The following is a 13,916-nucleotide window of genomic DNA, read 5'->3' as shown; positions in this document are numbered from 1 at the left end:
TTGTTGGAGATAGATGGAGAGGGAGGGGGATTCTTGCTAATGACTTTTCTGCTGCAGAGAAGAAAAGTGTTCCTATGAACATTACCAGCTACCATTAGATTTCTTAAAAACCAGCTGGGAGACCTTTGCTCTGATCTCATTCTTTCAAGCTATGCGCATACCTAATATTGAAAAGCCACCGCTGTTCTGCTCAGAAGAAAAATGCAGCTGTCAAATGTTAGCAGATTAAATGCACCTTTTCAGCAGAACATTAAATGTGTAATTATTTTTTGTATGACTGAAGATTAATTAGATTTCTGGATACAGATTGACTGCCAAACTTTGTGGCAGTCCATCTATGTTACCAAAAATATTGATATTTTCGGACAACATAATATGAAAATGTGAAGCTTTCTTCATGTTTTCATCATAATTATTACCAGCATTATCTTCAGGTTTGTGTGTCTGTCATTTTTCTATTTACCCAGAGTGGGTCATACATACCCCATGGCAAAACCTTTCTAACCTGTATATGTTGTGCCAAGTCAGAACAACAGAAGCCGCGCTTCATACTTAATCTCAAAAAGCAAAAGAAGTCTCCAGCATCAATATAATTTACTACATTTATATCTTAAACGTCATTAAAATCAGTCACCAAAATGTGTATTTTCCTTTTTGTTATAAAAATTTCATAGTGCTATATATTAAAAGCCTTTAGGGAAATATAATTCCTCCAGCTGTAATCTTGAAACCAAGAATTAGAAACAGGGCCATATAAAATATATATGTGACTATAATAAAGGACTGGAAAGGAAATTTTGAAGAAGGCTTATGAGTGTGCAAGTTCATCAGATCATTCCTTTGGAAACATTTAAAACTTCAGAAATTAAAGTCTGCATTCAATATACTTCTACCAATATGGTAATTCTTCTCAGATTTTTTAGTATTTCTTATAGCTCCTGGGAAATATATTTAATATTACAAAGGTTGGTTTTGTTTTTTTTTTTTTTCCATTAGGAAAGATTTCTTCATCAAATTTTCTTCATTTTTCTTCATTACGGATATTCTTGATCACATTTTGTATATTGTAATTCTGTACTGATTTATTAATGAGATGAGGAAATGTAATATTTATATTTTAAATGTGTTGATCTGATCTCAATAAATATAAATAATGAAAGTTACATGTCATTCAAGTGACTTGCAAGCTATATAGGATAACCACTAGGGCTAACTCTGGCATTATCCTGGAGCTGGGTGGAGGGGTAGAGAAGAAGGTTCAGGGCAATACCCGGCGCAAAACAGCTCTAGGGCAGGGACTGACCTGCTGGGATGGGACCCACAGTAACACTTGATTCTGCCTGTCATGTGCCACTTTACAGAGCATCTCCTTTCACTGGGATTTATTAGCTCTGCTGCAGCACCCTGTAAAAGGTGGATGCTTCCAGGTTTGAGTGGGTTTGGATAGAGCCAGCCCAGGCTGTTCTGGGCTTGTGGTACAGATATGCTCATGGGGACTCCCGATTTTACATTGCTGTAGTAAAACTGGTGATGGTCTTACAAATGTTACAGTAAAGAATACCTTCTTCTCTAAATATGTCAGATACATTTTTCTCTAATCTGATGCCAGACATAGGTGCTGCTGGGTAAGATCAGCTCTTGATTCAGTTTCCTTGTGATTTGTACAATTCCCAGGCACAGTCACCAGCAGGTCCTCCAGAGCACTGAGTCCAACCCACAGGCACAAAGTCATGTAATCCCCTTCCTAATGGGAGCAGGCTCAATTTCCCTGCTCACCTGGAGAGATCCTCATAGTCAGATTTTGTCTCTGCTGTCCAGCACTGCCTGAACTCCTAATCCCAGAAGATGGTGTAGTGAAAGTATCATGGCTTCAAAGCTAAAATAATTTATGCTAATTTTTCTTTACAAGTGACTGCTTCCATAGGAAGAGACATGTCCCTATTTCCCACAAGTACATTTCTACCCCTCATCCTGCACTGCTCCAGCTTGTTACATCACTTGTGACTTGAATGTTGCTACATCCCCGATTTCATTTTTACAGAAGCAGGCAAAAATGGGAAATGCCCAGAACAGTTGAGAATTTTTAATGAAAACCAGTAACTTTCAGTGTTCCTTAAAACTTCCTTACTCACTCCTACACCATGTGGGCAGATGTACTTACTTTCCACATTGTAATGACTACCACTACCAGCATTAACTGCATGTGGATAACACTCTTCATAATATTTATGCATATACCTTGGCTCGTGGTAGTTGAGGTAAGAATAGTGTTCCAGGAGTTTCCAAGTAATCCCGTTGTCATAGGAGTAGTGCAGCAGCACTCCTTCCCCAGGCTGGTCAGGAGCTTTGCAAGTACTCAGCACTGATTTGCTGCCCAGGCGTAGTGTGAACTGCAGGAACCTGGATCAGAATTACACATATATTTATAGGGTACCATTTGCATAGTGTTTTGGTTTGTTGTTTCCCTAACCAAATTGTTTTCAGATCTTCTCAATCTAGACAAATTTTGATAAATATTAGTTATGGGGTTTTGTACGTGCAGTTTGTTTTTACTGTCAAGTAATGCAGTGTGGCACATATAGTTAAAAAATGCCAATCATTGCAGCATTTAATTATTTATTAGGCACTGAAGGGGAGGGCGAGATAGTGAATGGATCTAATCAGCTGCCACAAGCTGTCAAATAAACACAACCTTATAAATAATTAATTAGCACTTGGCTTTGACACTCAGGTTTGATATTAACATTTCATATTTTCCATCTGAGCTGTACTATAACTTCCCTCCAGTCTGTTTTGGGCTCTGCTGTTCACAAAGCAGGAAGACAAAAGGCAAGGCTATGAAATCATCACTGAAATACAGAACTAGGAGTATTTAAAAACCTTTTCTTCCTGCTAATACAATTGGCTTAATAGTACACAAGGTCATAGCTGGAAGGGGAGGGGTTTCCAGATTTCTTTGCCTCACAGCACTGCTCTTTCCCTCTCACCTGGACTGGGAGCTGTCAAGGAAGGAGGTGATGAGCTGGCGCCTCCCATCCTTGTTGAAGACCAGGGCCTTGCCACTGGCCAGGACTCCACAGCCAAAGCTGACCTCAGCCCCTCGGATGGAATAAAAGCTGTGGTAGGAGGAGAGGCGGGAGCTGGCAAAGCTCTCTGAGATGAACACGGGGAAGGTCTGTGATGCCATCTCACACGCTGGCCCTGAAAAGCCGGGGTCGCACCTGAGGGTGAGGAAGATTGAACAGTGGAGTTAATGACCCATCTCCTGTGGTTAACCAACCTGTTGGCAAACAACACAGTGGCTTCAGTTGCCCATGAACTGAAGATGCCCAAAACATCCCTCTCAAATATAAGGACCAAGAGCCTCTTTAGACTGTAATTAGGTATTGCACAGCCAATTACTTTCTTTTAGATAGTACTTACTTTTCCAATCTAAAAAAAAAATCCTAGTTATGAAAACCCTATCAATCTACACATAACACTCAACACAGAAACATTTGTATTCAGTTTTGGAACAAGAATATTCCTGATATAATTTACAGCTGTTCATATGTAAAATTATTAATTTGCTTTTATCTGTAGCATGTCAGATGTGATTACAAGGAACTGAGTAATAACAGAATTCCCCTTGTGTCATGCCCTTATTAATACCTAAAAATAGTTGCACCAGTACTCTGAATGTACTTACTAGTTTTGAGTAAGTAACTCTACTTTTTAGGCTGGAACCCTTTTAACAAGCCAGACTTCCAGAAAAAAAGTGGAGTGTTGACCTTCTGTCCTTGAGGTCTGTCGGGTTATGGAGCCCTAGAACTATGAAAATTGTGATTCTTTCCCATAATTTAATATAAAAGTCATATAGTGCCAAACCACCTCTAAAACCAGTATAAAGCATGGATCACTGACATTTCAGTGTGCTATGGAGCACATTTTAAGGTGAATTGGAAGTTAGACTCTCTCCCAAAAGAAAATTATTTAAAGAATATTAATTATGCTACTGTTTAAAAAGATTGATCTTTAGCTCTCCAATGAGCTTTATGCATTCTGGGGGCTAGCCTGGTTTTACATTTAGTCATCTCAAAAAGCAAGAAATGAAATGAAAATCACTTCAACTTTCAGATCATCAAGTGAATAATGTGACAGAAATTAAATACAAGTACTGAATTATAACTCTTACTTGCAGCCATTTCTAGTACACTGTCCTCGCCCTGAGCAGAATTTGAGGCAAGATGGACCAATATAAACTGCAGAGAAAAGAAATCAGTTAAATGAAGGGTTATGTTATGTGATAAACAGAATATGATGAATACAAGAAAGTATTCATCAGATCACAGATCTGATCATACAGATACCATATTTATCTTAATCACACTAGCTGGAAGAGGTCTACAAAAGGATAAAATGCATTTGACTGTCAAGGATAGACAGGAATAATTTGTTATTAAATGAGTAATATCTATCTGTGGCATGAGACACTAGTGATGTTTCAATCAATGTACCTGAGTTTTCTAAGACTGTGAATGAGATCAGATGATTTGCTATGTATTGACCATTTTCTTGCCTTTCCTTTTCTTCATCTTATTCCAGAGATCTAACCCAACTTCACTGGACTTACTGGAGTTATAACTGACCCAGTATGCTTTAAGTAACAATTAAATAATATACACTTTCACTGATTCTTTCAAATGGAATAGAATTCCAAATTTTATGTGCTCAAAAATACTCCAGACTTGTTTTACTCTTTCACTCCATCTTCCTCCAATGACTCCTAACCGACTGTGTTGATATTTTGTAAAAAAATATTAAGGACAGGAAGATAAGCAAATCTCAGTATAATCTACACCTCCTTGCACTGCTATAAAGAAACATTAATCTTGGTATAGACCAAAGGCATTAATCTGGGTGTAGCCCAAAGCGATAACTTGCTGGCAATGTTCTGTCAATAAACATAATAAACAGGCCTCAATCATGATTAGTATTCATCTTTTCTGTTAAAGAATGCTGATTACTTGGAGTTATTCACTTGCTCTGTGGCTCTTGGAATGTCATCCAAATATCCACCAATTTGAGATCATCAATAATAAGCAGTACTTATTCCCTCTCCTTGTTTTATGATGCTGCCCATCATAGCTGTGTGTCAATACTCCATGGCAGATGCACACAAAATTCCCATTAGCTACTCCCTGTAACTAAGTCTCCATCAGATTTCATGCGATTTCTAGATTTTCTCACTTCTCAGAGTGCAAAAATTCTGCTCTGTTTGATTTACTTGTGTCTTTTGAGGTCTTTTTGAGGGGGTGGTAAAAGTATACGGGTTAAAGATGTAATGATGTCATTCAAAATGTAAAAAGCTTTATGGAAATTGGCAGGTTTCCAGTGTTTCTAAAAGATGGCCAGCTTCCAGATTTCATTTAAAACTTAATTCGCATAAGAAACAGTTGTGAAGCTAAAAGTCAGAGAGCTGAATCCTTGAAAATTTTCCTCTTCTCAAGAATTTGAGTAGCTTGCCAATATTTGGAAGTCTCCCTATAATACAGTGTAAAGCTTCAGTTTCTGTAGTTTCTAACAAAAGAGGCCTGCAAAACTTCAGAAACATGATCATCTTTGACACTTGATTCCCATATCACGGTTCTACACCTCAAACAAATTTCAGAGCAGGCACTTTTTAGACAGATGGTTGATAAAAATCCTGCAGCATGCAGGATTCTTTGATGGGATTCTATTTTGTTCTACAAGCCAAGGTAGTGCAGATATAGGAATTGTCCATTGATTTTCAAAATCCTGTTTTGTTTTGCTGTAAAGAATTTAGATTCTTGGGTTGATTTAATCTTGTTCTTGTTTCTGTGAATATTTATGAATGTCTCCAAAAAGTGTCTCCAACACACGTGTCCACCACAGGCTTGCATTTTGTTAGGTAACAAATCATCTTTGCAGATATTTATAGACATCTTCTTACGTTTATATACATTAGTTTTCCCTTCATTTTACTTTCTTTTTGATGTGTATCATCATCTCTAAAGACAAGCATAAATACTCTATCCACAATGTTAAGATGATGCTACTGCTCATTAATATGATTAAGAGAATAGTTTTCATTTTTGAGATATTACCTTGTCAGCTTCAAGGATTTTCTTTTCAAAACCAGGTATTAATCTATTTTAAGAACTTTGGAAAATGTAACTATTTACCGTTCCCAGTCTCCCTGTTTGGGAATTGCTAAAGAATTTCATGGGCTATTGTATACCATGGTAAATCTACATTACATACTTCACACACGTAGCAAAACAAATTCTGGATGTAGTTTACTTCGTCCCAAATCATTTAAGGCTAATGAGCAAGCTAAAAATTTTCACCTTCTCATAGAATCATAGAATAGTTAGGGTTGGAAAGGACCTTAAGATCATCTAGTTCCAGCTCCCCTGCCATGGCCAGGGACACCTCACACTAAACCATGTCACCCAAGGCTCTGTCCAACCTGCCTTGAACACCACCAAGGATGGAGCATTCACAGCTTCCCTGGGCAACCCATTCCAGTGCCTCACCACCCTTACAGTAATGAACTACTTTATATCCAATCTAAACTTCCCATGTTTGAACCTGCTTGTTTCATTCTGTGTTTCATACATTGTGTCTATTTTGTGCTGTGTTCCTAAGTAGCTTTTTTTTGGTGATGTAGAAGTATTTGCTTTTAAGACTGGCCCCAGTCATCCTCTGCAGTTGGCACTACATCCCTTTTCCTAAAAGAACAGTTCCCTGAAACAGATGGTACTTCCCCCTGGAGTGCCTGTAAACAATGTAAAAGTTATGTCAGTGTTTTTGTAGCAGCACTGCTTTATAGAGGCCTTCTATGTCCAGAAGGAAAAATATGCCCCAGATGCTGTAACTGTTGCTTTGTCTGGTGCATCACATATCCTTAATAGTGTAGTACCTACTTATGTAATTAGGAGTAAGCAGTCTGAGGAAATGTTATATTAAGCCCTTGCCACCAACATATTTTCCTGGAAAGCATTCAATTAAAAGAAAAGAACAGAAGGGTAATCCGCTAAACTTTTGTGTTTTCAAATGTCAGAATTCCCCTCTAGCTTCAAAACACGCCTGTTACCAAGTGTAGATAAGAAGAAAAGGAATTTAACAAAGTGAAAATCCTTTGATTTGTGATTGTGGAAAAACGCATTTCCTTGGAGCAGCATATAATAATGTATTCTTCTGATGTTTCATGATCATGGATAAGAATACTAACTATTATCAATTGCCCACATATTTCCAAGGATTGGTCCTGTTTGTCTCCATCGAATCCTGGTGTCACTTGTTAATGCAGCATTAGGAAGGGGAATAGTTATACGGTTCCACCTGAAATACATATAACATAAATGTTAGCATATTACACTGATAGTCATAAAGCAACTGTATGCTTTTCAGATATGTTTACTTATCCTGAAAGCTTTGTTAGAATTTTTAATTCTAAAATCTGCTCAAACGAAGCAATGAAGTTACTGAAGCTTTAGGAAATACAAATGAAAAAGATGATAGTTTCATACAATATATGAATGATAATTATTATAAAACCCAGCCATTTTTTTCCCTATATGGGTGCATGAAGTCAGAAAAGACCCTGACTTGCTTCACTATAGTGACTTCTCTGTCACAATGGATATTTCCTAAATTGCATACTGGATTAAACCTTTTGGTATGACTGAGCTCTGTTAGGTGGGAAGCCCTGGGGGTGAGATGAGGATTTGGCCTGCTGTGGCCTGGGCCATCCTCCACAGGGGCTACACTTCCTACACACACCAAGGATAATGGTTCCTATGAAAGTGGTACAGAAATGGGACATCACCAGGTCATAGCAATGCTTTCTTCTCATAGTTATACCCACTGCCCTGAAGTGTCTGTGGAAGTTGGGATGCAGAAGTATACAGTCATGGGACTTATGCTACACAGCAAGATGTCACACTTCATTTTATGGTCAGAACAGTACTGAAGAGACTTAATAGAGAAGGGTTGATATCAGTTTGTGAAACTACCAACCGCCTCCATCTGCAGAAGCAGAGAGAATGTGCTTCACTAACTCAATATTAGTATTCCAAGTGAGGGAACATTTCTGAGGACATAAATATGGCTTTGACTGATGGCTCCTCTGGCTGAGAAGAAAACTTCTGTGGCTTTGACAAGGCATAACTTTGCTGGCAATTACCAGCATGCTGCCCACAGTTGTTTGGTTTGGTTTGCTGGGGGGGGGAGGATGTAATTTGTTTTAGCATCAGAAAAAAATATTACACCACTGAAGCAGCCCCATATATTTCAAATTTCATTAGTGGGCAGCCAGGGAGACCAGAACACTCCTTCCTTGCTGTCCTCAGCTAGTAAAAAATGAAAGATGACATGAGGTTGTGTGCTTTGCTGTTTTCGCCTGTCGCCTATAATTCACTTCTCTAATCTTGCATCTCAGCTTTGTAGAGAGCACTCTCACCCGCTGTAATTTTCAGAGGTGTAGACGGTGCTGTGAGGGAGGTGAGGTCCAGCACATATCTCAGGCAAACACTCGGTGTGGAGCAGGGACCAAGAGCGACCATGGTTGGTTGAAAACTCCAAGCTGACACTGATAACACAATGAAGGAAGGAAAGGAGAAAGTCACCACGAGCCTCAGATATCTGGCATAGTTATGAACGTAGAAGTACCAACACTGAGAAAACACCAAATCTGCTATTCCTAATAACTGATGCTGAGGCGTGAAATGATTTGAAGCAGATTTTGTGTTAAAAAAATCCTGAAAATGCAAACATGAAACAAATCCTAGTATTTAAAAACATTGAGGATTGTCTAAACACCTGGTCCATGTTTGTCCACCATCTAGATAGTATTTTTATGCTGCTGCTGTTAAATAAGCTGATGTTAGTCTTGTATTTCAGCTAGCAATAGTTTCAAAAATAATGAGGAGAACCCTTGAATTAATCAGAGCTAGGCAGCAGGATGTGAGCACAGGACACTTATAACTGCCAGCTGCTAACCATTACTTCTTCAGAAGGTGGTAAAAGACCTCTGGTTATTCAAGCATTGGCCGGCTCTTCCCTTTCACTGCTGACAAATATTAACTTCATTGGACCCCTCAGTCATCTGCCTTCTTCATCCATCATGCCTAAACAGAGATCAGAAAGGCACTATGGAACAGTGAAAATGGCTAGCCCTCAGTGAGGACTGCAGAGGAGAGGGTACCTGGAGAACATAGCCTCTGTAGCAGACAGAGCCCCTGGGAGCCATAGGAGCCTCTATGTTGCCCAGCCATAGTGGTCTTTGGGGGCTTCCTCCCACCTCACAGAGCCTGCAGTGCTCAATGGTGATGTTCTGTGAATTCTGTGACTTAACTATATGTGAAAACTCCAGATTTGTTTGAAAAAAGGCTGCTGCTCTCTGGTTTCATGCTCTCTGGTTTCTGGTAGTAAACCAAACCATCCTTGTGTAGACATTACAGAACCCAAGACTTTATGAAACAATCCACTGAGTCTATGACAAGTTATTAACCAAATTTTCCCCAAAATTCATTGACAAGTTCAACTTCCAAAAAGGTTTTGTTGGATAGTTTTCCTTCCCTGTTTCACAGCATATTTAAAATACTCCATTGTTTACAATCTAAGACTGTAAGGAAATGCTTAGATGTCTCACATTCTGAAGACCTTGAAAAAGAAATATAGAAAGTGCTTGATTTATTACAGTTCTAGTATTTTACTGAAATGCTCTTGTGTTTTCCTCCATATAATTAGTCTGTAATATTCTGTTTTATTTTAAGTAATATCAGTGGAACATTATAAAAGTAATAATTCATTACCTTAATATTAAATTATTGGATTATAACTTTATGTTTTCATTATAATTTGCTGACAATAATACTTTATTTAAATGTTCCATCACTGTGATATTGTAAGTATGTATTAAAACAGTTTATGGAGGTTTTGACTAATTTATTTCCAATTCAACTGTACTGATACCTTGGAGGGTCATATTTACTACATATATTCAGTGTGAGTATCCCACATCTGAAGTAATGAAAGCATTATGAATAATGCTGTAGACCAGGAGATGGGAAATGCTGCTGTATTTCGGATATACAAATAGAGATAATGGAGACCTGGTGCTTCTTTTGTTATGAAGAAGCTCATTTCTGCTTCAGAAATAGTTTACACAAAGGAACAGTATTAATATTTCAAAATATATACTAATTCTCATCAGATAACAGACTGAGACATAAACTTTATATAACATGTTTACAGCCCAGGGGTGTTTACGGGCAAAGTTTTCACTTTCCATGTAGAAAAATATTGCTGCCTTCCCTTCCTATCAGATGTAAATGCAATGCCTTGATTTTTGCTGCCCACTGAATTCTGTTGCCCTGCACTGACAGCGAGGACTGTCAGTGCTAATGCAGCTCTTTTCAGTTGGAAGTAGATGCTCTGGAACACAGATGTGAAAGCATTTACAGTCTCTTACTTTAAACTCTTGACTCTGAAGAATATAAAGTAACTTAATCCTCATAAAATATCAGGATACACATTCCAACATGTATGTAAAAAAAGGACAGTGGACAGTTTGGTTTAGTGTCCCTTTTTGAAGAGGGGTGTTAAGAAACAGGAGAGGTAGAGCAGGGGATGATGAAGATGCCTATGGCCTCGAGCACTGAGTTGGAGGGGCTGAGGATCTGGCTTGCTGATTGTGGTAAGGGGGGGTGACCTATGGCAACCAGTGATGGTGCAGAGGGCACTCACAAGGGAGGCAGAACTAAACTCTTCTCAGTACTGGCAGGCACAGTAGTAAAGGGCAATGGCCATAAAGACATGGCTTTAGAGTTTTGTACTGGATGTTAGAAAACACTTCTTCATTTTAGCAGGTCACCCAATACCCATCTGTAGAGATTTTCGAGTCACAGATAGGCAAAGCCATAGCTGACCTGACTTACAGTGGTAATAATCCCAGCTGCAACAGCAGGTTTCATTAGCTGATTCCAACCAACACGTCTATGATTCCACAAAATATGGAACCTTCTTCCTTAACTCCATGGAAAAAAAATTTATGTCCTAATAAAGTGAAGCCAGCAAAAGAGTTCTGTTGAGTCCTCATACTGATGGTTATTAAGATGGAGAACATTTACCACCAGTCTTACAAGAATTAGATATGTTTGTGGCATCAATATCCTCTGAGGGATCAGCAAGCAAGTTTCTGCCATTGCCTTTAATACTTTTCCCCTTACACAGTGTTACGGGGTAAATCTCATATCCATTAGAAACTGAAGTAAAAGTAATTTTGAATTAATGAGCATATTTCACAATAATGGACTAAGAAAAGCAAGGTTTGACCTGGAAAGCTATTTAATAGACTCCTTATTGCAGATGAGAGATATAAATCTGGGCCTGTGGAGATCAGGAGAAACATTAACTTTTGTACAGCTTATATTTTTCATTATTAATTGGCTCCTTCTTTCTGAGAAAAAAAAAATATATCAAATACTCAAATAGATGTTATAAACCAAAATGTGAGAGAAAGCTGATAATCAAAGGAGAGATCTCGCAGGTTGTACCTGTTACCAGGTTGATAAGTTCCACAACCTAAATTGATGGAAAACTGGATCATGTGAGTCACTGTGGAAGGGAGTACTGGAAGGACGTGGAAGTAATCCACAGCCCAGACATTCCTGTTGTGACCTTGGTGACTCTTCTGCTTCAGGCAAAACTTGGTTGCAGGAGTCTGCAGCTCCGGACTAATGACAACAGAAACCAAAGAGGGAACCTTTAAAAGAAATTAAATCAGGCTTAAATAAAACAAATACTAGTAAAACAGGTCACAAGTTACTACTTAAAATAGAAAAGTAATCTCAAATGTTATGAACCAAACATATGATTTTCTTTCTGCTTTATTTCTGTTAACTTTGTTAGCCACTTTTTCCCACAGAAGATCCCAAATAAAAACATTTTTATTGCATGCATAGCTATTAAGACTCTGAATACCAATGCTTCTTATCACCTTGGTGGAATCAGATTGTTTGGATGTAAAGGCACTGCAGAAAAGGCTGTACCTTCTGTGTTCTGAAAAATACCAGTTTATTTTGTCAGTATGCTGTTAGTAATGGAAGATGCTTTTTGTCCTGGAGCCTTTCAGCTCACAGAAGCAAAAGCAGGATAATGACATGCCTAGTCTGAATACGTGAGAATGGAGTAGCAGTGTGAGTTCACAGGCATATGTAGGGAGGATGTGATATTGCTGAAAAATATGAAAGCACTGCTTTACGAAGCTTAGCCTTTGTCTTCAAGTAACGCAATTAGAACTTTATTATGTCAAAAGAGGATGTCAGCTTTAAAACTGCTTGTTTAAAAAAACCCTTCACAATGAATTCAGTGTAACTCCAGATCCTATCTCTCCCCAAGTTCCCCAATTAATTTTGTATTATTTTACAATTACAGTTTCCTTAGTTTTAAGAAGTTCTACCCTGTCTTTCACACAGAAGCAGGCAAGGAGGGAAGCCATGCACAATGAAACAATGCAAGTGACTCAACCAAACTCAGGCCAAACCTTACTGTAAACATTTGCCCTCTGAAAGCAGTGAAAATGCACACAGACCTGTGCTTGAAATCAGCTGCATGTTTACTACCAAGTTTCCCACACACTGTATAAGCATAGTACAGTTCAATCTCTAGCATAAATACATCTGTATACGTATTACATATAAATTTTTTCTGTCTTTTTTTTCATCAGCAGAATAAAGACACCCCAGGGCTGGGTTACTGAGGACAGACATGGCCTAAGTGCTTTAATGCCATAGGCAGGAAGGATTCTGACAGAAAGCTTGACGTCCTTATTGTCCTGCCTGAGGGTACTGGGATGTGGTGGAAGGAGGTGCATTATCGGCAGAGGAGACTCTGCTTGTGCACACTGCCAGCAACTACTTCTTGCAGCTGAGCTCATGCCCACATCACTGCAGACCCTCTAAAAAGACATAAAACTGTATTTTAAATTGAAAGAAAAAGTATAAAATGTGATATTTCCTGCACTAAGCACGGGAAAGGCATCCAGGCATTTCTGAGTCACTCTCCTCCCAGCCACTGATCCCACCATGGCTGACCTTCTCAGGACATAGCTCCTGAGTACCAAACAGTGGCTAGCAGGAGCTTGAGTGGAGGCAGGAGTACTTGTTTGTGAGGAGATATTATCACTAACGTTTTCAGCTGACACCTGAAGATTTGTGCCTGTTGCCCATTTGCCTGTTACCCCAGCACTAGCCAAAACCACAGTCCTACTTAGGGATAGAATAATCAGCAATAACTGCAGACCTTGTGGTGCAAAGGCACGCTATCACTCAAAGATCTGCACATGATTTATGTGCTTGGGCAGGTCATGTTTGACTGTCCCTGTGGAATTCAACATACAGCCTTATTGTGATAACTTGAAAATAGATTGATCTCTCCATCCCATCCACCTACTTTGTTTAAGATGATTTACCTTGTAAGCAGCATAGGTCAGGGTATCAATAGGTATGTGTTCCCTCCTGCCTTCAATCTTGGCATAAAATATGACATCATTTTCATGGGATTCTCCAGAATCACAAGTTCCCCCTGCAGAACACACATTTGAGGGATAAAAACTTAATTGAAGCCCTTATTAATGGAAAGAGGAATAATATTAAGCAGCCATAATTATGAAAATAATTACAACCAGATGCTATTTAACTTAGGAAATGAAACAAAAGAACACCAGCCCCAAGGATATAGTGTGTAAGAGCTATTTGATCAGATACACCATGCCAGAGATCAAGGATGTTGACAATAACAAAAACCTCAAGTAGCTCTCTTAATCAGCTTATCAAAACAATTTTAATAAAAATTGCTGTGACCAAAGCCATACTTCTATCTGTATGCTTTACATCCCATTTACATGG

The 13,916-nt window shown here is 38.7% G+C and overlaps 1 protein-coding gene across 1 annotated transcript in view; it reads right to left on the bottom strand.

The window, feature by feature from the left end:
- The window catches only part of RELN (reelin), a 291,275-nt gene that overhangs the window by 92,565 nt on the left and 184,794 nt on the right, over window positions 1–13,916 (bottom strand). The window contains exons 13-19 of the mRNA XM_031048313.2: window positions 13,481–13,593; window positions 11,565–11,773; window positions 8,468–8,596; window positions 7,238–7,347; window positions 4,175–4,241; window positions 2,988–3,221; window positions 2,239–2,400 (exon numbers count right to left, since the gene is read on the bottom strand). Coding sequence (XP_030904173.2) covers window positions 2,239–2,400; window positions 2,988–3,221; window positions 4,175–4,241; window positions 7,238–7,347; window positions 8,468–8,596; window positions 11,565–11,773; window positions 13,481–13,593 — 1,024 coding nt within the window. The remainder of the gene's footprint in view (window positions 1–2,238; window positions 2,401–2,987; window positions 3,222–4,174; window positions 4,242–7,237; window positions 7,348–8,467; window positions 8,597–11,564; window positions 11,774–13,480; window positions 13,594–13,916) is intronic.

The sequence above is a fragment of the Melopsittacus undulatus genome, chromosome 5 (assembly GCF_012275295.1).
Source record: "Melopsittacus undulatus isolate bMelUnd1 chromosome 5, bMelUnd1.mat.Z, whole genome shotgun sequence".
NCBI lineage: Eukaryota > Metazoa > Chordata > Aves > Psittaciformes > Psittaculidae > Melopsittacus > Melopsittacus undulatus.
The sequence above is the reverse complement of the archived record's forward strand: the minus strand, read 5'-3'. Positions and strand labels throughout refer to the sequence as shown.